This window comes from Haliotis rubra, unplaced genomic scaffold, assembly GCF_003918875.1.
Source record: "Haliotis rubra isolate DU_JTF1 unplaced genomic scaffold, ASM391887v1 Scf155, whole genome shotgun sequence".
Classification (NCBI taxonomy): Eukaryota; Metazoa; Mollusca; class Gastropoda; order Lepetellida; family Haliotidae; genus Haliotis; species Haliotis rubra.
The window spans coordinates 268,338-294,685 of record NW_025765503.1 but is presented as its reverse complement, the minus strand read 5'-3'; the positions used below and the strand labels follow the sequence as shown (position 1 = coordinate 294,685).

Here is a 26,348-nt window from a genome sequence, read left to right as displayed (position 1 = left end):
AGCAAGAACAAGAAGACAAAGTCATCAATATCCCCCTCAATGGCAAAATACTCTTCATGATTATGTCTACGAGTTATGATTATGTCAAATATTTAGGTGTGTATATAGGAAAGTGGAAGGAGAGTATTGAAAGGTTTTTAAAGTTCTGCTCCAGAAAGGAGCACTATCACCAATTTCATTCAAACTTGTTGCCATGAAAATGCCAAAAATATTTTATTCAGAATTCCCAAACTACCAAAAGGCACCAGTACACCACCAGACCTATCTATGTGCCAAGTTTGGTGAAGAAACATTGAACAGTTTTAGAGTTCTGCTCCGGAAAAGAGCACTACCACAATTTCAGGCTAAGTCAAACTTGTTGCCATGGAAACGCCAAAAATATTTTAATTCAGAATTCCAAAACTACCAAAAGACACCAGTACACCACCAGATCCATGTATGTACCAAGTTTGGTGAAGAAATATTGAACGGTTTTAGAGTTCTGCTCCGGAAAAGAGCACTCCCACTAATTTCAGTCAAAGTCGAACTTGTTGCCATGACGGACGGAGTCCATTTTAATACCCCCCGCAAAACGTGTTGCGGGGGATAATTAGGGACATAATAACAGATGTATTTCAATGATTTGGTACATTCAACAAAGAGAGTGAGTTCGGTTTTACGCCGCTTTTTGCAATGCTCCAGCAATATCACGGCGGGGAAGACCAGAAATGGGCTTCACACATTGTACCCATGTCGAGAATCGAACCCAGGCCTTCGGCGTGACGAGCGAACGCTTTAACCACTAGGTTACCCCACCGCCCCCCATTCAACAAAGAGTTTCTAGAGCTACAGATAACTTTTTGGGTCATCGAGTTATGTACTCCCTTGTCTTCATCTCAATTGGATATCCTAATTTTTCTTTGAGTAACGAATATAAATTGTACCCACCTCACTCAAACTCAATTGGGTATTTTGCCATTTTCCATTAATTTTAAAAAATATAATAAAGTTTAAATGTTAGTGTTTTGATTTACATTTGATCTGTAATATGGGAAACGATAAGAAAGACTGCAAGTTGTCAAGTTCATTTTCTGATAGGAACCTCTCAATATACTTCAGTTATTTTATCTATCCACTGGTACCTAAGCTATGATTTGACATTTTTGTGTGTACGCATGTAAGATCACATTTATTGAGTATTTACATAAGCGTACTTGTACGCAATAGACTTAACAGGAATTGAGTTTTTACATAAGTATTTGTGTAATTTACGCAGATACGCAGCTTATCGGTACCTCTGGTTTCTGACAAGCCTGACAAACTCATTCTCAGGTGAGGTTTATGAATGAAAATACACAATCAATCTGACTTGCATGCACCTTTCATACTTTGGATATCTTTTATTCACACTATTAATTTCACTGTGCATATTGTCTGCTTTGGGACAGAAGACCAGTCTAAATCAATTGGCATCAATTACCTTGTTATCTTAGGGGGTGATTGGTCTGTTTAGGTTGGTGAAAAAGGATCCCATAATGCAAACTTTCGAAGTCAGAAAAATGAGTAATGTATTTTCAAAAATGGTAACTGATTCTAAAATTCAAATAACATTGTTATTTTTGTGCACACTTCCCCTTTAATGTTAATCAGACATATACAGTCAGGCCGCGGTAATCCGGTCCTCGTTAATCCGAATCCACCGACTTCCGAACGCTACTCACTGGGCACCAAATCATCTCCCTATATATTGTATATAATTGACACCTCGTTAGTCCGATGATTCAGTTTCCGCCTCCGAACGCTGGTCAGTCAGAACGGATTGGACTAATTACGTTGTAAACAGCTGCGTTAATCCGAACGATTGAAGTTGACCGCGCTGCTGACTGGTCCACCCAAAGTGACACGTTGTTTGTTTAGCTACTTAGCGACTCATCCCTTTGATCCCTTTATCATAAGTGATAGGGAAATTTCGACGACCACGCTGTTTTGGGAAAGACTTCAATCCAGAAATATATGCTCGGTACCGTTTCAACACGAATTAAAATTATAAACTATTTTTCACAATGTTATTGAAAACAACGATTCTCGGACACATGATTCGGCAGCGGGTCCACAATAACATTGTCAAAGAGCAAAGTAACGATGTTTCAAGGAATTCATTAAATAAATTGAATAAACTAATGAATAAAATCAACAAAATATATACATGAAGCATTTTTGTCACAGGTCATAACCTAGCACGATACATCCAATAAGTTCCATAATTTACGTATAGGTAGCGATTTCTTGCTTAATATGTTCAGAATAGCATTATTTTAGCCAAAACTTTAGTCTAAATCTAAAAATTTTCGCTTTTACGGACGCGGTATCCATTGCCGTAATATGATTGGCTGCCTTAGGTCACGTGTCTGATTTTGACCAATCACGCACCCTTATAGCAGACTGTAGCGAAAAGCGTCATTAGAAACCAATTTGTATCCAATAAAATCGCTTCTTACAACTGTGAAAATACTCGGCAAGGGTTCAGTGATGTTGTTGATGTTCAGAGCTTTCGAACGATACCCGACATCAAACGATTCGCCTCCCATGTTATTCATACAATGCTTCAAAACGCAGGTATTTTCCGTTGTTATGTCATGTTACCGAGCGGAAAGCCACAGATATCGGGAAATAGGCGACCATACATATTATTTACGAAATCTTTTTATAATAATTTTCTGATGACGTAAAAATGAAAATATAAAAGAAAAAGGCACGGGCATGTTATGACATGTCACAAATGGAAAAAAATCGCCATAGTTTTTGCCATATCTGGACGCCAATTTATAAATGTAAGTTTGCATTTTCATTCAAAAATAATTTTATTTAAGTTGTAGTTGTATCAAGGGGAAGTAACTCGGTGCATATACTGTGGTTTCAGCAGTACGAACGTTTCACTATCCGAACGGTTTTTTTAAAAAACCAAAGTGTTCATATTAACGAGGTCTGACTGTACATAATGCAACATGTTAGATACTTGGGTTTAAAATATGCCCTAGGTTTGGGGGATATAAAACTGGTCTGCCAATAGTCACTGACTATTGGCCATGTCAATCCCTGATGCTATTTTGTCACACGTCTTCTAGACAAGAACATACAGATTTAACTGACCTGGCAAGTATTGCAGTAGTATTTCAGGTTTTCACTTGTGTGGACTGGACAGAAAATCGGTTTGTGGATTGTTAAGCCACCTCCATTCTGTAGTTCCTCGAAAGACACCACCTAGAGTAAACATCAAAATATAGCCAATGAAGTTGTGGAAAAATATCAAAATCATAGATGTATTTGTGAGTGAGTGAATATTGCTTAACACCTGATCAGCAATTTTGCAGCTCAGCGGTGTATTTGTAAAGGCTAATGCCCGTCTGGTGATATTCATCTTATCTGAAAACCTGCATTTGCTGAGAAAACCATGACCATCTGGCCCCAAGCTTTTTGCTGAGGTTGCAGGTTTTAGTATCATTTGAGGGGAAGTGTTTTATCCAACGGACAACTGACAAATTATCAATTTGCACAATCAGATGATGACTATCTACCCGACACTTTAACACAATGCATAAGCTGCATCATGACATGTCTCAAATATCACTCTCAAAAATGTTAATGGCAATGTCATTATGTGTGTCGGAACTATTCAGATGCTTTTGGCACATAGTCATCCCTCGCAAGAACGCTCTTTGCGATACCGTGGTTTCGGTTAAACCGCAGGGTAATCTGAGGGTCCCATAAAAGAAAGTTGCCCAGCAATTACACATCATCGGAAATAGCATATCAACAAACCTGCTGTTGAGCTCAGGTTAATCTTGTTGTAAACTAGCGAAATTCAGTGCAGACTGCAATGAACAGTGTTCATCGTACATATCCGTGGGTTTTCAGATACCTAAAAACATTCAGCTAATCAGATGAACAGTGGAACATTGTAATAACTTATAAACAACTACTTTATCATAAAGACATGCCAGGGATAGAAATACTTTTTTTTCTAAGTGTGCCTTAGGGCACCAGACAAATATTTTAGATGTGCCTTTCAGAAATCAAGTGTGCCCATATGTTTTTAGAATAAATGACTGTAGCAGTGATGATGATCTTTTGAAATTTATTATTAGTAAACAACAAATGTAACCTGCTTTCTGTTATCACTGATATGTCTTCTGTTTAAGATGGCTTTCTTAAGCTTCATTTGTTCTGCTTTCCCAACACCTTTAATAGCTAAGAGTTTTGTGACAGGTTCACTTGTTCAATATATCTAGCATGCACAATTTCCTGTTCAATAACCAAATTTTCAGTACTCCCATCACTCTAAATGGAAAAACAACCACATTTCTTTACATCATCCATCATAATTCCAGTGATTTCCTGGGCGATAAAGTCAAAAAATGTTTTTACTTGTTTGTCATTTGCGCAAGTGTTTTGTTTGGGGGATGAAATGACTAAAGTGAGTTATGTCTCTAAAAAATTAGGTGTGCCATAAGGGCACCGAGAACATTTTTTATCCGTACCATTTCAAAATTCACTGTGCCATGGCACGCTAATACATGGGGTATTTCGAACCCTGCATGCTATCAGCCAAGTACTTATATTGTTTGCTGTGATGCAACAGACTGCCTTATAGCACGGGTAAACCCCGCCATCCGAAAACGTATGTCAGAAAACATTTAATGAAACCATCTTCCTCGATTTCATATTTGATTAAATTTAATCCCATTTTCATTCATAAAAACTGTTTCCAGAAACATCAGAGAAAACTTGCAAATCACCTCATTCTATAAGCGTACAACTACGATACGAATCCCAATATAAGGGTGGCGATACGATACAAATCACGATACTAAAATCTTTAATTCTAACACCAACTATAAAACACCTTAAGATAAAAACAAAACCATTTTAAAATCTTTCGTCCAATTCAGCCAGCGTTTTTCAATGTTCATTCAGAAACGAGATAATAAAGTTTATACAAGGACTTTGTGAATGTTAATAACATGCAAGCATATGTCTGACACAGTTCTTGACGCATGAATTTCCGAGAAAACGTTTACTTATGAAGGGAAAATAAGTTAGCATAGATCATCTGTTAAAATAACTCCTTAAAATATCAATTAATCTGACAATGGAATACAAATTCTTTGATATTATATTTTCGGGATCGTTTTTAACTGAATCACTACTACATTGGAAAAAAACATGTGTATACAGCCTCTTGCTATTTCCGGCTTAGTTGAATGATTGGAAGCATAACAGGAACGATAATTGAACTATCATGTCTAGTGATGTTTGATTGCAAGTTTCCTATACATATATCTATTATCATTTACAAAGTCTGTTTTTTCACCTCTGACGATACGATACAGTTTTGACTGGGCACAAAACATAAAATAGCAGTTCTGTTATGTCCATGGAAAATATGATTTTACTTGGTCTATATTCCGTGTTGTTTAATGCAGGGTAGGGGGGACGTGATACCTGCGTTTCGGCGAGGGATGACTATCAATATATATTTCATTAAGACAACATATTTTACCATACAGCCAAGATTACTTCTTGACACTTTAAAGTATACCTTTGGTCTCAAAGTGCACTATTTTCTACAATTATGACAAAATTTCAATAAACTGACACTGTTGCAATTATTTACTTACAACAGACAACGTATGTGTGCATAATCACCTTTCCATTCCACAGATATAAATATGCACCCAATTTACAATAAATCTTATTTGGATCAATGACAGAATATGTACATGTCGCCTACCTTGTGATTTTCAAAACATCGCATGAACTGATGTGCAGTGACACATATTGGACACAGGAAGCTGGCACAATCACTGCACCTGGCCACTGCCTTCTCTTTGGCTTTGCAGCTGGTACACACCAACTGCATGTCTCCCATGTCGGTCATGTCCAGCATGTCGGACAAAATATGCTCTGTGGGCAGGCCACTGGCCCCCGTGGGGGGGATGATTGTCTCCTGCTTGCATTGCGAGCATATTATATTCGGACTAGATGGCGTCACAAAGACGGCCGAATCCTTCCCGTCGTCTTCATCCTCGTCCTTGTCTTCTTCTATCTGTTTGTCAAGACATGCCTCACAAAAGACGTGTAGACATGTCAGCACTTTGGGCTTCTTCAACTTTTCCTCACAGATTGGGCACTTTTGCTCCTCATTTTCAAGTGAAGAAGTCAGAAGCGGAGAGGAAATGGGTGATTCCTTTGGTGAACCGTCCTCAGAGGCCATTACTTACACAAGATCCTGAAAACAAAGCAGTAGTGACTATTATGAAGCTCTCTAACTTACAACCTAAATCTAAGTCTCCCATTATAAATAGCATTATATTGCAGTTAGCAATACTTTGTGACATTCTGAATATCTGATGTCAGTCTGAAGTTAATCTTGACAGATAAAGAGGGGTTGGTATATACCATGCCTCAACCTGTAATCATAGATCGAAATGAGCCACAGGTCTTTGAGATCTTTGGTACTGCAACCTAGGTAATGCCTGGCCTGTTTATCAACAAACAAAACATACAGAGAGGTAAACCCAAAACTTTCAGTATATAACAATAGAGTTATGACAAGGATCCCAGGCATAATTTCCAACACTGGCAGAGGTACTAAAACCACAAGGTAACCAAGCCTAACTAGCTGATAAAATATTATACCCTTGCCTCTACCTTTCAGAAGAGCAAAAGTGCATGGAACTCCTGGTCGTCAGGATGACTATATTGTAGGCAGGTCATCTTTGCTGTCAGTCATTGATGCAGTCATAAGATCTGCTACAAATTAGAATTAGGTGAGGTGAAATTGGGTTTAACGTCGTGTTTGAGAATATTTCGCTCATATGATGACGTGCATGAGTGTGTGTGTATGTATGTGCGGCTGCTTGTACTAGCCCAGACTGAAGCTGGTTTTATAGTGCTAGCCCACTGAGATACCATGCCGCAGTGAAGCATGAATACCCCACTCAGACACATTATACTGACTCCGAGCCGATCAGTCCTTGTTGTACCCATTAAAGCCGAACGCCAGGCAGGGACCAACAAGTACCATATTTTAACGCCTTTTGGTATGACGCGGTCGGGGATCGAACCCGCGACCTTCCGCTCTCCGGGCGGACGCTCTAACCACTACACACAAATTAGAACTAAATATAACCAGACAGGAAATGTTAACACACTGAACATTTCTGTCCCATTCAAGCAGGACAAACTACAAGCTCTGAGGTTTAGTGAAATAAGGTTCACTCAAGTCCTCTGGATTAGTATTTAAAAAAAAGGCAGCTTAATATGGTTGTATCATACCATGTATGCATGCTTTAACAACAAATGTATGGGAACAATCATAGGTAAGGTCAATAGAATATAAAATCCCTGCAGAGGAAATGATCCTACCAAAGGCCAACAGAAATATAGCCAATCATCATTCATTTGTAAAAACTAAGAAACACCACATTGTGCAATACTATAAGGGAAACACTCAAACACTGTTGTGTCAAAGTTGAAGGGACATATGTTAATAATTCAAGTTATCCAAAATTTGACACAATCACAAAATGATGAATGATAAATAAGGACTACACAGGGACCAAGCATTTACTTTGCGACAATCTCGTTTCAACAGTAGTGTATGACTGGACAAGGCATTCTGCAAAGTTTCTGAATAACACTAAACAAGAAATATATTTTTGTCATAATATCAAAAGAAATTACAAACTGACCCCACAACCATCAATAATGGAAGAAATATAATTCAATCTGTTTTTCCATCCAAACTGTTGAATTACTTCATGAAATGTCACAGTTTAATCAGTACAATGAATGTAGTCCAGTGTTCATGAATAGCGTCTGACCCTCTGACAAATCCGGCAGATTTGCCAATGGCCCGATAGAAGTCTACAACCCGCCAGCCCCAGTGTGACTGTATATTTCACAACGACTTTGACTGAAGTTGTTATATGTGACATGTGACACTTGTTTGCTGTTTATAAATATTATGTTTGTTAATAATTTCAATGCCAATTATAAGAAATGTTAAATCTGAAATGTGTGTTTAATTTTATTCTATGGGTCCTGTGAATTTTCAATGGGTCAGACAGACATCTGAAACTTACAGGACCCAATGTCCTGTTACTTTGAAACACCATTCATGAACACTGGTGTACCCTATCAGTTCAACATCTAAACACCATCTTCCAACATTAACACAGGAGACCTTCTAAATCACAAATACTCAACATGCTATCATATCATTTTACACATCAAGAGCCATGATGTTAAAAAAAGCATATATGTTTTCTATCCACAGACATGCTACAATGCAGGCAAATATATATCTCGCTAAAAAATTCACACAACCATAAAATCATTATTACTATATTGATCGTGTTGGTGAATGTGAAGAAAATATATGAAATGTGAATTAATTACCTTTGACATATAGCAATGCATATAACCATGGCACTGCTTGTTGCTAAACAATCTGTAACCAAGCTGTGACCTACTTTGCTCACTGATTCCTGTCAGTGCGAAACTGAAGTCAGCTGGTTTGCATCGCTGCTCCGTTGTGGTATGTACACATTGTGCGAAAAGTGGCGTGAGTCGCCTCCACAGAACAATACGCTAAAGGAAGGCGGATTAACTCATTCCATCACCACGTCAACAAACTATGCCTACCAAGTTCGTATATATATAAATAAGGATCCATAAATAGAATGTCGACCTCAAAAGACCTTGAACCTGGGCAATGCTAACCCTTTCAATTCACATAATATTTTCGCCGTTTTGCTACCATATGGCCTCTAAACTAATATAATACCCATTATGGTAAGAAAGCGTAAATTCATATTATGCATATTAATGATAATGTAAACAAAACGGACCCATATCTACTTCCTGATTCTTAGTATTTCGATAAACAGGTTGTTTCCGTTCTGCCCTGTGCGATTTCCTGCGAATGCACGGGGCACGACAAGAAGCCTCAGCAAAAGGTTTATGCAAATAAGTGTTTATTACCTACGCCCTGGCGACACGTCTGTGTTTCTTCATACATTATTCACTCAATCGATTACAAAAGTGAAGAAAATATAATTTGCAATATCATCTAAATAAAATCGCAAAATTCCATCACTTGCGCGCGCATGTGCGACGAAACCGCCCACGAGATATCAACACTTGTTGCATGCAACATATATAAATAAACATACGTATATAAACTTTCAGTTAAATCGCAGATGCACGGTCCAGTAACAAGCCACGGGGACACTGGAAAATTGCCGCAGGCAGACGTGAAACATTTCCAAGACCTACATTCTGAGGTCACGTTCTGTCTCGTTGTTCGTGGGATTCATTAGCACACAGTCGACTGCGGAATTTGGAAGAAATCTCCACACGTTCCCGTCCAAGCAAGGTTATTGGATGTGCGTGCAGGAAAATGACCTACCTGGAATGCATGAAGGGATGTTTCGTTACTGTTACTTGCGATGTTTAGGCAACACATTAAGGAAAATAGAAGCACGTCCACCAGGACACCGATCTACTTCCCGCCATCTTTGGATCGATGAAAATTTCAATGCACATGCGCACTAGTGCCTTCGCGGCGGGAAGAGTAAATGCGGTCGATCACGTGGAACAGGTGGTTGACAAAATTACAGAAGTTCCACATGTGTGAAGTAATTGCACAACTCACAGAAACAGCTAACCTACCAACTGTTATCACCACATCTTATGTTTACAACACATTTACAACAGTGGATTGTAAAGGGTTTGATATAGTTAGGTCTCATGCCCTGATGAAATTATTTTTCTTAAAGCTTATAAATGACCTATTAAATGCAAGATGGGCGGTTGATAGCATGTTTTGTAGGCCTACTGCACATCTTTAGTCATATCGAGAGCCAGTTTCATCTATGTACAGGTACACTTATATGTCAATGAATTTAAAAGATAAATATTGCTTACATACTTAATTTCATGACGTACGAACTAGAAAATGTGAATTTCTTCTTACCTTCTTGCACTATTTCACTAACATGATATGCAGTTTCCACTGGATTTGACTAACCCAAAAGGTTTTCACTCACGAGCCCAATCCCACCCTTTCGAAAATTACCTAAACCAAGATATTCGGCACGTTAGATCTACAGCCCATAACACAGTAATACTCTGTGACAAATTCTACATATAAACGAACCTTACAAATTCCTGAAACTGAAGGTAATAATTAAATAAACAACCCCACTTCCCCAAAACCTCGCCGGAACCGCCTCCCTAAAATTTACACACACGGCTGGTGTATAAAAAGGACAATTTTAGTTTATTCCATAATCCAGTTGCCCATTTGTTCATTTCCGTTCCATTCAAAATTTCCGGGCTGTTTTAAAGATTTGATTGTGAGAACACGGCGAGCGTTACAAACGTCCTCTTTACAGAGCTGAATAGTTCCACACTACCCCCACACCGATAAAACGGCGTTCATAGAATTGCGTGATTTATTGACTCGTATTGGCGCCATATTTGACACTGGTAATTCCTACCCGTCAAATGTCAAGCGACAAAATACTGAGCGACTGCACATGCACTGACTTAGACTGGAAGTCGTTCGTTTTTACAAATAAATTCAAAGAATTGGAAAACCAAATGCTTGATTTTTGTCACTGCATGTTCCGCATGTTTTAAAATATTTTAGGAACATTGTTTCATATTTATGAGTTATTTTTGTTTATTGTCAGAGATTTTTTAAAACAAGATGGAGACTGTATGAAGCTATAGTCCATGGCGAGTTCAGTTTTCAAATTTTTCAGTCAGTGTCTATATATTTTCCGGAATCATTCGTAGGCCTAATGTCTTTCCCAAGGAATCTGAGCAGTACAACCTCGTTATAACATTCTTGTTTCGCACCGTTTTAACGCTATAGCCATCTGATCAAGACATTCGTGCATGTGACATGTGAGTGTTAGTTTTTAGTTGTATCCTGGCGATTTGGTGTCTCACTCCGAGAGTGTGCGTTTGAAACCCGGATGGGACTCAACATCCCCCCAAAGTATAGAATGAGTACTTTACTACAATAAGGTGTAATCCCAAATATATGCATTAAATCTTTCGAAAGTAAACACATGTATAGTGTAGGGTTTTAAGGCGATTTTATATACTCAAGCCAAAATATGTACCAGGAGGTACACTTTGCATCCTTATGTCGGGAATTATACACGGGTGTTTGCGTTTCGAGTTAATGCCTGAACGCACCGGTGCGCCCTTTGGAATACAGTGTGGCATGTGTCTAAAATGGAAAATAGGTAGGCTTGTGACAAGTTAAACGATATATTTCTAAGGTTATTTTCTACGTTGTCCAATGTGTTACTACATGCATGTACTATCTGCAAGGAAATAATAATTGTTCACATGTCCACCTCTAATTTGTGTTCGTTTTTTCAGATGCATTTATGTGGTAGAATATAATTAAAGAGACGCGTCACGTGATCCCATAAGGTCACAAAAGCCCACTGTTGGTTTATGGGCATAAAAAAGGTAGATGTCTGTCACTTCAGACTGAACTTTTGAGTATCTGTGATGCTAAAATAGGTCTGATAATAAGATGTGGTCGTACGTTTGTTAGTATTTTTAGTGTTTATTATCTGTTTCATGATTAGACGACTAACGATTTCTCAAATTGTTTAATAAATAATAAAAACATGTGATAGTTCTGAATAGATAAGTTATACCGATCACAAGACACAAGACAATCCGTGCTGCAGTATCGGAAATATAGAAAGTTCTGGTAGTAACTCTCATGTACTGCTGGCATATACAAATACAAATCGGCCCATTTATTAAAACGAACAAACGCACGCACGCACGCACGCACACACGTATACATGCAAGTATTCTTCATGCTTTCTGCATCCGATATGCATTAAGGGACTTAATTCTTTGGCATTCTTGTCTTTATCATCAATGTTTAATAAAATTATTTTATTTAAAAGTTATGTATCTATGTAGAATACAGGGAATAAATGAACTCTCAAAGGAGTTGAGGCAAACTAGACTTGCTCAGTCATTCTTGACTTGAGCACAGGGGCTTGTAACGCTAAAACTGCCATCAAGGTATGTACTGTGACTGACGGGGTCTTAGCAATATATACAAGCTTTTATATAGTGCTAAGACCTTGTCAGTGACAGTTCATACCTGATAGCAGTTTTAGCGTTACAATCCTCTGTGGACTTGAGTTGGTCTCCTTGATATATTCGCCTGGGTTTGTATGTGTGACTGGTTGTATGTGTCGGCTGTAACAATGCTTGCCGTCTCAGAGGTCATTATGACCTTTTGTGCATAGTACATAATACAGGTCAAGGAGTCTGCAAATAGGTCAAGCTGTGGTGGTGATGCTGTTATCCAAGGCCTGTATATAGACTAACGGTTAGTCCTTGACTATAGATAATTGTGATAGTAACAAAATAAACCTATTTAACCTGAAAAGGAGCCACAGAGAGTTAGGTGATTCTGAACCTTGGGAAATCTAGACTTGCTTCACTTATAGGGCTTAGCATTGCAGGGTGGGCTAGGCAGTAGGGAAAATAATGTGGTTCAGGGACTGTGAGGCAGACTAAGGCCTGTTTTATACTACTATTTAAGAGGGCCTTAGAGGAGCGAGTATGGTTTTACGCCGCTTTTAGCAATATTCCAGCAATATCACGACGGGGGACACCAGAAATGGGCTTCACACACTGTACCCCTGTGGGAAATCGAACCCGGGCTTCGACGTGACGAGCGAACGCTTTAACCACTAGGCTACCCCACCGCCCAGAGTGCCTTAGATGATGTAGATAGTTCAGTATATATGTTAAGGTTGAAGTACCTAAAGCCGTCATTATATATATAGCAGATTCAGTGACTGGTTTTCTTGACTGTTAACAAACGATCCACGACTGTAGACACGCTAATAGACCTCTGACTTGGTATTCGCCATTAAGTAATCTTTCTCTTGTACATGATTAACCGTAGCCATCTCAGATAGTGCATGACAATTTTGCTCATCTAATTGGCAGTTTGTTGATATACGCCCTAAGTACCACCAATTATATATAAAAAGACATCCGAAGGTTAGAACTGCATTTTTCAAGCAACATATGCTTGTTTTAAAATGCGTCATGAGGTACCGGGTGATCCGACTCCTGATGTCGTACCCAAAGGCGAAGGAGTCAGGACGTTCCCCATATTTATGCGATTCTTGAATTATGAAAATTTGAGTGAACTGAGGAAAGGAGTGTTTCCTTGAGTTCAACCTGAGGTAACTAGTGTCACTAAAGCATAACATCTGGCAGTACCCGATATAAAGCGTAATAAAAGCACACGTAGATATAAAACAAAATGGTTGCCATGAGAACGCATAACACCAGTGTATGAAATACGCCAAAACCCCAGCCAGACATCTGGGCTAGTAACTTCAAAAACTTACCAGCCCAGAAGAGATTTAGCCACCATTCCTTAAATACTAAATAGACAGTGCCAGTGGACACGTTATCTGAATATTTTTGTCACCCGTCCATCAGGCTGGCTTGCTGTAAAATTTGACCGTCCGGCATAAATCTAGCCCGTCTCGGGCGGTCGGACGGGCCTCATTTCATACACTGATTACTCTCCATCCTTGTGCTATAGAAGAACAAAATGAGGGGTTAAAAGTACCGTGCTATGTATTCCTATGTTATGATATCAATAATTAGTAAAATAACATCACAAAATTACTTATTGATATCAAACATCTGATTTTACGAAGATAATTACTAACATTACATTTTTTTACATCACTAATGCGATTTTTAGATCTCAATAAATGGAATATGATGTCAAAAGATGGATGTTGTGATATCTAAAATTTGATTTTACAATTTGTGATGCTTGAAAATCGGAGATAATTTTTTATATCACTCTTGATATCACAAATTCTATGCATACGCGTTTGAAAATTCTATGCATCGGTTCTATTGATATCTAGGAGTTATATCTGTGATATCAAAAAATACAATATGAATATCTAACAATCGAGCTTGTGATATCAATAAATATACAAGTGTTTTAATGTTTGATAAGCTGCCATGTTATATTTTCTATGAATGCATGTAAAATGACAAGAATATTCAAAGTAATGCATAGAAAATCATAAGGCTTTATATTATGTCAACCATGGACAGTTAGATTTCTCGGTTGCATATTCTAATACGGAACCCATAACACTATGATATTAGTACTTAGTAAAATACAATAATGCATGTATTCATGGAATTAAACTAATTAGCTTTAAAGTTGACCCAGAGGGGTGGTCTGGCAGACGAGTGGTTAAGGGGTAATACCCATTTAGGGTGTCCCCCCGCCGTGATATTGCTGGAATATTGCAAAAAGCGGCATAATATTGCCTTATTCACTTCACTTTACGGTGACGTCACTTGGAAGTTGCTAAATTGTGTATCGCACCCCTGTGGTTTAGTAGCCTAGTACTGTAGCTATGGCAACCTGGTCAACCGAAATATGACGTAAATCAGATAATACGCACTTACACAGGTCAGTCATATGATAACGTAAACTGTTCACAAAGTGTAACTGAAGTTTTTACTTTTGAATTAGTTTAAAGATATGACCGCAAATTACGATCGTCTTTAAATGACGCTTACAGGTCTTAAATCACAAGCTAAAGAGCCACAAAAAGGAAAACAAAATAGCTTTATCTCCCAATGTTCTCGTTATTTTACGCTACATTAACAATTATATATTCTATATAATATTTATAATGATTATTATATTCTGACGTATTTCTGAAGATGATTCAGTAATTCAGGTGTGTTTCTATCCCAATCCTTGTTCACTTTGGCCCCGATCAACAATCGAGTCTGGACCAGACAATCCAGTGATCAACACATTGACCATCGATCTACATAATTGTTATACTATGACATGATTGTGTCAGCCAAGTCAGCGAGCCTGACCACCCGATCCCGTTAGTCGCCTCTTACAATAAGCATGAGTTGCTGAAAACTATTTCTGTCCCGGGTCTTTACGGGTCTTTTTCATTTTCAGTACCGGACTGTCTGGACAAGCCCCGATTGTTTACGCGCAGGTCGTAGTATTGGTGTGTGCGGCGCGATACAACAAACTGTCAAATGACATGGCATCTCTGCAACTAGCACTTTGGAAATGTACACTTTTTCTACACGAATTGGAGGTGCACGTGACATTGTACGCATCACCTGTACAAAGTATGTGGCAGCGCTACACCATGCAAAGAAATGAAAGCGCTGGAAATATAAATATATGTGTTGGCTGAGTTTTTTCCCGCTGTTGTTGTGACTACTACAGTACTTCAAATACACGCGTTACTGACATCATACTAAACTATGTGAAAGTATACTGGTTTATATCACTCACAGAAAGTAAGTTAACTGTGGTTGTATATAAATGCGCGATAAGTCACAGTGAGATATTATTGTTACGCAGGTCACGTGTCAAAAAACGTACCCAGTCTGCAGAATATTGAATTACACCTGGCTGCATTATCACACACGTGCATAATATATGCACAGCTTCAGGTCAGGCTATATTACACAGAAATTAAGCGACTTTTACAAATACAATGTACAACCAAGCTTTCAGAGCGTTGTATATACTTTATGGATATAAAGGACGGTGTGGCAGCCTAATGGTTGTTTTTTTAAAGCGTCCGTTCGTCACGCCGAAGACCCGGGTTCGATTGTAAACATGGGTACAATGTGTGGTGTCAATTTCCCGTGTCTTCCCCGCTGTGATATTGATGGAATATTGGTAACAGCGGCGTAACACCATACACACTCACTCACTATCAATATAAATCAAGGTTATATTATAAGTACAAGTGCTGCTGGAACCAATAATCTATATTCTTACGGAGAATTTCCACAGGTTGTGATTCGAGTTTGAAGCAACGCCTATAATTACTCCTCTCCCCATTGTAGTTATCTTACCGTTGACATGGTTCAAGTGCAAGACAAGGACCAAAACGAGCGACACCGGTCAGGTTTTCAAATGAAGGAGTAAGTCTGAGAAAAACCGTGAACTTACCCGGTAAGCTCGTGGCCAATCGTTATTTGTTTATCAATAGATCTTGTCCTTTTTTCATCCACATATTTTAGACCTTGTTCGTGTTCAAATACGAAAATACTTCAGACCTAAATAATACTTTTTCAATTACCACTCATCGACCGTGTTTCCCATATGTGTTCTGCCTCGGGTTCTAATGACTGAAAATACAGTTCGAATCGCAGCGGAAATATAATTCTGTCCATTATGACCCATGTATTCTTAAGACCGACGGATATTAGTCATGGGTGTATTCAATTCTTCCTTTTGTGTAAGCCATACATTCTTTTTCACAGCTTTACTGCTCTAGTCACTAGTTAGTACCGTAAAACCTTGAACAAACGTCTAGTTTTTTATTGATTTCGAAAGGCGTTTATTCAAGGTAGTTGATTATGTTTATCAGAAGGGGATTATTACATCGCCTGTTTTCTTTTTGGGGGTTGGGGTGGTTTTTTGGGGGGTCTCACGTTCTGTATCTCACTCTTCTAAATGTCAGAGACAGCAGCGCGCAGAACCTGCATTTATTCAGTAAAGGCGTTTATTCAAGGATTTACGGCATTTTGCCACGATGCTTACTTACATTGCTACTTGTTTATCATTTGCACTGTGGACACTGTTGCAATCCTGCCCCTGAGACACGTGGCACTGTTACAGTTTTGGAGCAGCCCAGATCAAAATAGTGTTCTGTGGAAATATGGAGCTGATGACACCAGGTCTGTTAGGTAATTAAATAAAACAAAATGATTCATAAGGGCACAGATAGTATTGGCAAAGGTGAATACACATATTTAAGCGGAAAAGCTTATAATGAAATTCGGTTCGGGCATAAAACCTTTGCTTCTCTGACATCTCCATAAAACTCTACGCCAGGCTGTCTGTATTTGTTTTCTGTGTTACACATTGCCCACCTGCCCTGAATTTTCATCTTGACGAGAAATAATAAAAACGTTTATCTCAGTTTTTGCCGCCCTGGTGTGATAATATTCTTACAATTGCATATTCAGAAAACCAGGTCATCTTGACCTTTCTTCATTAATATCATTTGTTTCCGAAGCAAATCTAATTGATCTACATACTAAATCATTTAAATTCTATATTACCATGTGATCTAAATTTTAAAAGCTCATGTGATAAGTTACACGGTCAGTGAAAAATAGAATATCTTTTTCTATTTCTATTTTGTTATCTTCCGCCTGCTCTCTTGCTGGTCAAGGTTAGAGATAGGAAACACAACATACGGAAGGGCGTAAGCGTATTGTCAACAGTGTAGGCATGTGTTATGATGTATTTTGGTCTGATGTCAGTACGTCCTAACATAATGTACGTACATGCATTTGCTGATTGTCATGCATTTTTGCACCTTTTACTTTTATCTGTACTATTCAGTATACAGTTTGGTCGTTGGGGTCACTTAGTTAAATTCAACATGAGCATGCATTCAGTGTACATTTGACGGGGATTGTCTGAATGGCCACATAGAAACAACACGAAGCAACATGTTGGAAGTTCAGGGTAACACAGAGGTCAAAACATAATTACAAAAGGTTTTGTTGCTACCTCAGGTTCACATAACAGATCTGATTCCACCATATTGTATCTAAAACCAGTACTGAACACTTACTTGAAGATATCAGATGATACGATAACAAAAACGTCCTTTCAGTCAAACGTCAAATTTCATAATACCGTCACTTTGAAACGCATGATGGTGTGACGTCACATTCGATGACGTTTCCGCGATTCATATACTGACGTCATTCTTATGTCATTCTTTCCGACGTCAAGGAATATTGCGGTCCTTACGTTCCATAAGTGAGTGAGTGAATGACACACTGCAGTGATGGCATAGCATAACGTCACACTCCGGCGCAGCGATGACTTATCATAACATACTATGCTGGCTTGCCGAATGGAACTCTGGGTATGAGAGTGGCATAACGTAGTACTATGCTGGCCGCACAGAACTCTGGGTATTGAGTGAATGAGTGAGTTCACACTCACTAATTTTCAAGTTATATATAACAGTCTAGAGTGCAGAGACAGATTTGCAAGGGCTATATGTGTTCAACATTCACGCTTCATGTAAACAGCAAAGTCCGAAAATCCAAGAACATCAATCTACGATTGATTGATTGTGTTCAGTTTTACGCCGCGCTCAGCAATATTACACCTACATGGCGGCGGTCAGTAAATAATCGTATCTGGACCAGACAATCCAATGATCAACGCAAGGGCATCATTTTTCATTTTTGTGTTTCACGTAGCCACCAAATTCTGAACATGTGTTGGTCGGTCGGGGGAAAAAGAAATTAATAAACCCAAAATTCTCTAAATACTCGAATCCCTGTACTGCCAGATTATATCTAGGTTTATCTGCACAATATTGGTTCGCATAGGTTTCACCCAAGGGGTAAGGTATCAAGTTGGGTTTTCAAACCATCTCAGTGGACTGGGGGTGACATACATGGAACAGTGTTCAAATAAACGTACTCACATGCAGCAATTTTCACATCCCACTTCATCCTCATCCACCTGTTATTGTCTAAAGTAATGCTAATACAGGGGCACGGGATTCACCTGCAGTATTTACCTGTCAGTCCAGCCTACCCGTGGGTGTCACACTGTGAACCATGGGTACATGCTAGACTGTTCTGTTTACCATACTCCCACTTCGCAATCCTAACCATGACAAGCTACCGACTCTCAGTGATTCTGCTTAATCATGCTGTCGGTGCATAATAATAGTTTATCTTCTCCCTACATATACAATGTATAGTGTTTCATGCAAGATATGATGTCCAGCTTATATGACAGCAGTCACCCGACTACCTGACTAGTCCGTACTATGCTGCAAGGGGGTCACACATCACGACCTTTTCTTGCCTTAATTGGGTTGACATGATGGGGAAATTTATCCCTTGTTCCCTACTTTGTGCCGTACTGAGAGAAGAACACAAGCCCTGACCTACAGAGACAGGAAAACATGGGTCCTATGTTACACTGAGATAGGAAGACACAGGTCCTGTGTTACACTGAGATAGGAAGACACAGGTCCTGTGTTACACTGAGATAGGAAGACACAGGTCCTGTGTTACATTGAGATAGGAAGACACAGGTCCTGTGTTACACTGAGATAGGAAGACACAGGCCCTGTGTTACACCAAGATAGGAAGACACAGGCCCTGTGTTACACTGAGATAGGAAGACACAGGCCCTGTGTTACACTAAGATAGGAAGACACAGGCCCTGTGTTACACCAAGATAGGAAGACACAGGCCCTGTGTTACACCATGATAGGAAGACACAGGCCCTGTGTTACACCAAGATTATGGCACCATGATAGATAGGAAAATATGGCTCCTGTGTTACACCAGATAGGAAAATATGGCTCCTGTGTTACACCAAGATAGGAAGACACAGGTCCTGTGTTATACCGAGATAGGAAAATATGGCTCCTGTGTTACACCAAGATAGGAAGACACAGGTCCTGTGTTATACCGAGATAGGAACATATGGCTCCTGTGTTACACCAAGATAGGAAAATATGGCTCCTGTGTTACACTGAGATAGGAAAATATGGCTCCTGTGTTACACCAAGATAGGAAAATATGGCTCCTGTGTTACACTGAGATAGGAAAATATGGCTCCTGTGTTACACTGAGATAGGAAGACACAGGTCCTGTGTTACACCGAGATAAAAAAACACAGGTCCTGAACTACACTGTCATAGAAAAACAGTGTTACACTGAGATAGACACAGGCCCCCTGCACAGAAGCCATCTGGGACAGACACCTGTTGAAAGCAAAATGTCACCATGTTTGTGACTAACTGAGAGTTACCACAGGTGCACAGCTGTAGAAGCTGCAGTCATGAATCTGCTACGATTCACAGGGCTCCAGATAAGGGCCGTATCGGCGTATGTACGGATAAAAAATTTGCACGATACAGTAGGAAATAATTTATAAAACGTAGCAGATACGCACCACGGCAATGGTGTACGGTCTTAGAATCATTTACAGACGTATTTATCTGAAAAAGTATTGTTTTATTGTATATTGACCTGTTTACACAAGACTAGCAATGTTGTGGTGCATATATAAAACGAAACACAAGATTACTGACACTCCATTACATTCCATTCAGTACTCTAAATGTAGGCTTAAGGTTTTCGAGTACTCCTATATTGAAAAAATAAGGAGTACGTACTCCTGGTGTTCAACAATTATCTGGAGCCCTGGATTCATTTTCAATGTGACTGACCTTGTGTTACAGCATCATGCAATCTCGCACTTTTGTTGAGGGGTAGCGAGAACTAACATCTGATTTTAACGATATTCCAGCATCACAGCAGACAAAGACAGCTTTGTCAAATGAATCAGTGTTGGACTTCATACCAGTGTTGTTAGCATGAACCATTGTATATGTCCCATGAACCGTTTGGTGTTGTTACCACAACCCAATGTATATAAACCATGAGCAATTCTCAGTTTAACCGTAATGATTCACCACACTGGCGAATCTGGTTCAGAACATACCCCCTGTACTTGACGATTATTGGAAGAGCTGAATAAACTCCTCAGTTCTCACATGGAAAATGGGATCTGTTCTACCGATATGGCTGCATTGTAAATCATGGAAAATCATGCAAGTCAAAGTTCCTCCTTGCAGCATATTAATTGCAATACAACAAAGATTATTCTTAAGATAAAGTGTAAGAGAGAATCCTTCAAGGTATAGGGAAAAAGGATAAATGGAAAAACGTTAATAATGTTCGTCACATATTTTGAATATGAGGTTTTCATAATTTATACACAGAAAGCTAAATCATTGTTCACAAAAGCTGTCTATGTATATTTAGTAATGATGCATCCCAAGCTGCATGTTTCATTCAAATTCCTTGGTTTACAGACACTATTCTCAAGGTGGTCAGAATGAAATAGAAAATAAATTTTCAACATACTTACAGCCAGAAATAGTGAAAGAGAACATCTGGTTACCCGTATCCTTCCACTGACCACAGTTTGGAAGTTGTTTATTTGTGAAAATTATAAACAAATTCAGCGGTGAGAAAACCATTTGGTTTGGTTGACACCTCAACATATTCATTCAAGAATAAATTGGAAAATTTCATGGAAGAATATCACAAAAAAGATGCACTAACCATTGAAAAGTGTTGGTGATGCATGACAGCTCTACTTGGCTACAGGGAGGCAGACATGTGACCTCACAGGCATAGCTCAGAGTACAACTCAGATCAAATGTATGAACATGTTAAGATATAAATTACCTGATGCAGGCTATGTTCTAATCTTGTAGGAAGTGCTGACCAGCGTAGGAGTGGGATTTGCTATCACATGAGAAGAGAAACCTCCACCTTCCATGACCTGGCAGCTGACTACTGCTGCACCAGTTCTAGCAGGCTCCCAGTTGACGTGACGGTATCTTACATTCATATCATGTACCATATCAATGTGATGATCTGTGATCTGACTTACTGATCAGCTGTATTTCCTACAATTACTTACTAAGTATGTACATATGGCTGATTTGGGTCAATAGGCTGTTCTCATCCTTCTTCAATATTCATTGCAATTCTATTCTCCAGCTGCCTGGAACCAGTTTTTGTTATTTCTGGGTTAACACCACACTTAACTAAATGACAGCGGTCTGTAACTAATGGTATCTGGACTAGTGTTGGGAACTGGTTAAAATCTCACGTTTGATGATTGGTTCATTACTAACGAGCAGTCATTAGCGCCATTTTTCAGACTTTCCTGTTCATGTTGTTATTGCTGATAAGTGTAAAGAAAAAACATGTTATCTGTTGTTTTTTGTTATATTTAGAAACTGCAAAGTTCCATTTGCAAATTTCACAACCAATGTAAAATTATGCAACTTGCTACTTTAAAGTGATGTCTAATATATCATGAACATAAACTTCACAGTCTTCACGAAATATTCAGTCATGACTTTTCAGTAAGTCAGTAAGTGTAGCAAGTTTTTTAAGAACTAAACATGTTTTTAGGCCCTGACAACTTCTAAGGGACCGTTCATAATATATGGCTAGGAGGAGGTGATGATGATTTTTATGGAGAAGCATGTACAATGTGAATGACCCTTCCCCCCTAAAATTTATGTACAAAGTAAGTGACACCCCACCCCCATGTCATGTTCAAAACCAATGACCACACACACACACACACCTTCCCATAATTTTTAAGCATAATTTTAGATATTTCCATGTACAAAACCTCCCCTAGCACATGTGTACAAAGTTGATCACCCCCCTACATCCCCAGAGCATAATGGGAGAAACCATTCCCCCTCCCAATCATCTCTCACACACACACACACACACACACACACACACACACACACACACACACACACACACACACACACACACACATCGTTTGTATTCGACTATGAGAAAATGAGATCATTGCGACCGATCTTCGGGGTTTTTCAATTAATCGGAATACCACTACTCTGGACCAGACTAACTAGTGATTGATGTCATGAGTACCATGACGATGACACACAATGAACCTTTACCACTTGATCCGTTGAGGTGCATCTAAATCCAGCTCAGGCAACAGGGGACCAGTTCAAATCAGGAGTCCTTAACAGAAACCATAGATTCTCTTGACAGTACCCCGTCTATTATGGTACACTACTTTACATTTTGGTTTAATGCTTTTTGCTGACAATTAAAAATATATTTGTGTAGCTCATGTATTTTGTATTTCATTTAGAATGGAGTTGTTAGAGCTGATTGGTGTACCTGGAACAAATAAATGCTGATCATTTTTAAAGTGTAGGATTTCAGTATTTTCAAAGTAAAAATAATTATATGATTATATACTTCTGGGTTGTTTTCTTCTTAACATTAATTTGGCAGAGGTCAGAGAATACACATAGTGTATAATATTTAATTAATTATTTATTTATGAAAATGTAAATGGCCTCTTTAATCTTTTATCATATTTCCAGATGTGTCTATTTTTTTTCCGAATCTACCAAAGATGATGCTGTCATGAAAATAGAACTAAACTTAAAGTCTTAAATTCATGTTATGATTGAGGTTGATTTGGAGTGAGCAGAATCTGTAAACAGACGGACTGACTGACTGAGTTTGGTTTTACGCCGCTTTTAGCAATATTCCAGCAACATCACGGCGGGGGACACCAGAAATGGGCTTCACACATTGTGCCCATGTGGGGATTCGAACCCGGGTCTTCGGCGTGACGAGCCAACGCTTTAACCATTAGGCTACCCCACTGCCCCGTAAACAGACGGATAAAAGAGACATAGGCTTATCTGTTTAACTTTTGCCATAGATAACATTACACAAAGCCACTCACACTAAATCTAGTGTTCAGGAGAGCTTATGATTTAATGTTCTGGCACACAGGATTAAATGTATCTCGTTTAAGAAAAACATGTTCACCTAAATTTTAGGTTTGCAAAGAAACAATTGGTTGAAAAATGATGACAGAGTTATTGAATAATGAGTGTGTGAGTGAGTTTGGTTTTACGCCGCTTTCAGCAATATTTCAGCAATATCAAGGCTGGGGACACCAGAAATGGGCTTCACACATTGTACCCATGTGGGGAATCGAACCCGGCATTCGGCATGACAAGCGAACTCTTTAACCACAAGGCTACCCCAACACACCTATTGAATAATGAAAGACAAAAGGTTAAGGTAGTAATGGGTTTTTTTAATTTTCATATTTTACATGTTGTATTTGAGTAAGAACATAGAAATAAACAATAAAGCCAACAAAATATAGCATTGTGGATGTGCAAAGCTTTCTTTCTGAAAAATTGATTACACTAATTACAATGAATAAATAAATTTAATGACTGGTTTGGTTCCAAATCCGATGACCTTACCAAGATGAAAGCCAAGATAAGATACAATAATTCGTCATGCAGCAGATTACATCTTTCATGAACATAGCCTCGTCATCACTACAAATAATGAATGTAATGACGCTTATGTAATGTCCAACCTGCCATTATGATGTTACAAATGCTTCATTTCAGCCCTGCATAATGAGAAAACACAGAGTCTCCAAAGTTCTGCACCATTTTCAAAGTCTGTATGGCAGACTGTTACTATGACAACATTCACCAGTCTTCATCACTGCTGTCATCGTTCCCACCACGGATGGTCTTCTTTGCCTTGCTTTGATGCAGGATGTTCTTCTTGCTGCTGCCATCTTGAGTTGGTGGGTTCATTAGGTCGCCCTGGTAGTTGAGGATGTCGGCACATCCCAGCCTCCACTCCAACATCTCCGTTGGGAAGTCATCTTTATTACCCAGATCCGCAAACCCAACAATGTAGTCCACAGTTTTGCCATCCTTGGCAATGCACAAAGTGGGTAGTACTTTTATACGAAGACGCTCCACAAGGAACTGACATTTTTCAGCATTTATTTTGATGAATTTGGTTTCCAAATGATTCTTTGCTATTATTTGTAAATGTTTGTCCACAATCTTGCAGCGAAATGTGCTATCCCTGTAAAAATGGCATACAACTTTCTTGCTTTTTTTGCACTCGTCAAAAATTCCTTTTCATTTGCAACTTCGGAATATTCACCATGACCCTGTGCCAGCCATTCCTGTTTCTGCTGGGCTCCTTTTCTCATGGCTTCCATTCTTCGTCTCTTCAAAGCCTCAAAATCATCATCGTCCATCTTTTCCAGTTTTTCTATCTCAGCATCCACCTGGCCTTCAATGACCTTGGTTGCTTGAAGCAGCTGATTCTCAAGCATGTTAGCCATGGCTGCAGCTGCAAGGAGAATGAAGCAAAGGTCAAGATTCAGTCTGATAGTGAATGGCTAATAACGTAACATTGGCCACAGATGCCTATCCTATTTGAAACATACTACTCGCAATATTGTATAAAAATACCATAATTTGGTGATACATTTTCATGAAAAAGAACACATGACAGTTGACAAAACATGTTTATCACACAAAATTTGTTTCCAAATGATTTGCATTGATTCTTTTATGTTACCTATCATTTCCAGAGAGCTTTATTAGTGATGACTGACATTGTCATTCTCATTACCATTCCAGTGTGATTTTCAAAGACAGAAACAATTGGAATACAAATGGAAATTAGTGTAATTTCATTAATAGTAATCAACTGTCCTAGAAACCCATCATTTTAGCTTGGTTATGTGACCCCCATTTACCCTTAACTTAGTTATGTTTTACAGATCTATTTGTCTGTAAAACGTTTTGTATATGAGACACTGACTTACTGACTGAGTTTAGTTTTACGCCACTTTTAGCAATATTCCAGCAATATCACGGCAGGGGACACCAGAAATGGGCTTAACACATTGTGCCCATGTGGGGAACCGAACCCGGGTCTTCGGCGTGACGAGCCAACGCTTTAACCATTTGGCTACCTCACCGCCCCGTATATGAGACACTAATCACTTCTGATTCATCAGTCCAATGCACTACCAGGTGTTTTTTATAGAGAGGAGCACTCTTTCACATCTGCATGTGGTATATGGTAAATTTAGAAGGTGCCAGAAGGTTCCAATTTGCTTGATTGAGAGAAGTCATAAACATGATAAAGTTGCACTCAAGGCTAAACTGCAATAATCCAGCTTCTTCACAAATTTGTCTTGTGACAGATGTAGTTGACATTGTCGGGAACTCTCAAGTTAATACATTCAGTGATTCATGTTTTGATATCACATAATCAATAACTGTTTTTCTGGAATGATAAATAACGCACACATTTATATCAAGAAAACACAAAATACACTGTACACGTTCCCTACTGGCCTAAAGATCTGATGCCAGTGATAATCACGATCATTCTACATTTTAGTAGATGGGCCTAGTCTCAGTCTGCCAGTAGCCTAATGAGTTATAAGATGTTTCAGCCGGTAGTATCAGAGACCACATACCGGTATATGGTCTCTGGTAGTATCATTGCGAATCTAACACACCGAGAGAAATATAACTTTCTATACAAAAAATACATTTATTATACTTTACCTTATAACTTACACACGTCTCTTCGAATAATAACAACTTGAACTATTTTACTTTAGAATCACACTTCTAATGCTCGTCACTCTCGACTTCCGGTATGTAGTGCAGCCGTAAAGAGGGTGGTAAAAGACCTGTGATTGGCTTGAGCGTTTCTCGGGACCAATGAAATCTCTCGTCATAGCCAATTCATACTCGACAGAA

At 38.8% G+C, this 26,348-nt stretch overlaps 2 protein-coding genes and 1 long non-coding RNA gene across 3 annotated transcripts in view; 1 reads left to right on the top strand and 2 right to left on the bottom strand.

The window, feature by feature from the left end:
* Window positions 1-9,580, bottom strand: part of LOC124270817 (B-box type zinc finger protein ncl-1-like) — a 30,426-nt gene extending 20,846 nt beyond the window's left edge. The window contains 3 exon segments of the mRNA XM_046705875.1: window positions 3,130-3,240; window positions 5,771-6,268; window positions 9,455-9,580. Coding sequence (XP_046561831.1) covers window positions 3,130-3,240; window positions 5,771-6,253 — 594 coding nt within the window. The 5' untranslated portion in view covers window positions 6,254-6,268; window positions 9,455-9,580.
* LOC124270819 lies at window positions 3,676-25,716 on the top strand. Its single transcript, XR_006896878.1, has 4 exons — window positions 3,676-3,844; window positions 12,574-12,576; window positions 18,093-18,099; window positions 25,706-25,716. It is a non-coding gene; the product is annotated as an uncharacterized LOC124270819 (long non-coding RNA).
* On the bottom strand, window positions 23,819-26,276 carry LOC124270818 (thioredoxin domain-containing protein 9-like). The gene is given in 3 exon segments (XM_046705876.1): window positions 23,819-24,691; window positions 24,694-24,915; window positions 26,151-26,276. Coding segments are annotated over 2 exon segments (654 nt in total). The 5' UTR covers window positions 24,908-24,915; window positions 26,151-26,276; the 3' UTR covers window positions 23,819-24,251.
* Window positions 26,277-26,348: the final 72 nt, after the last annotated feature.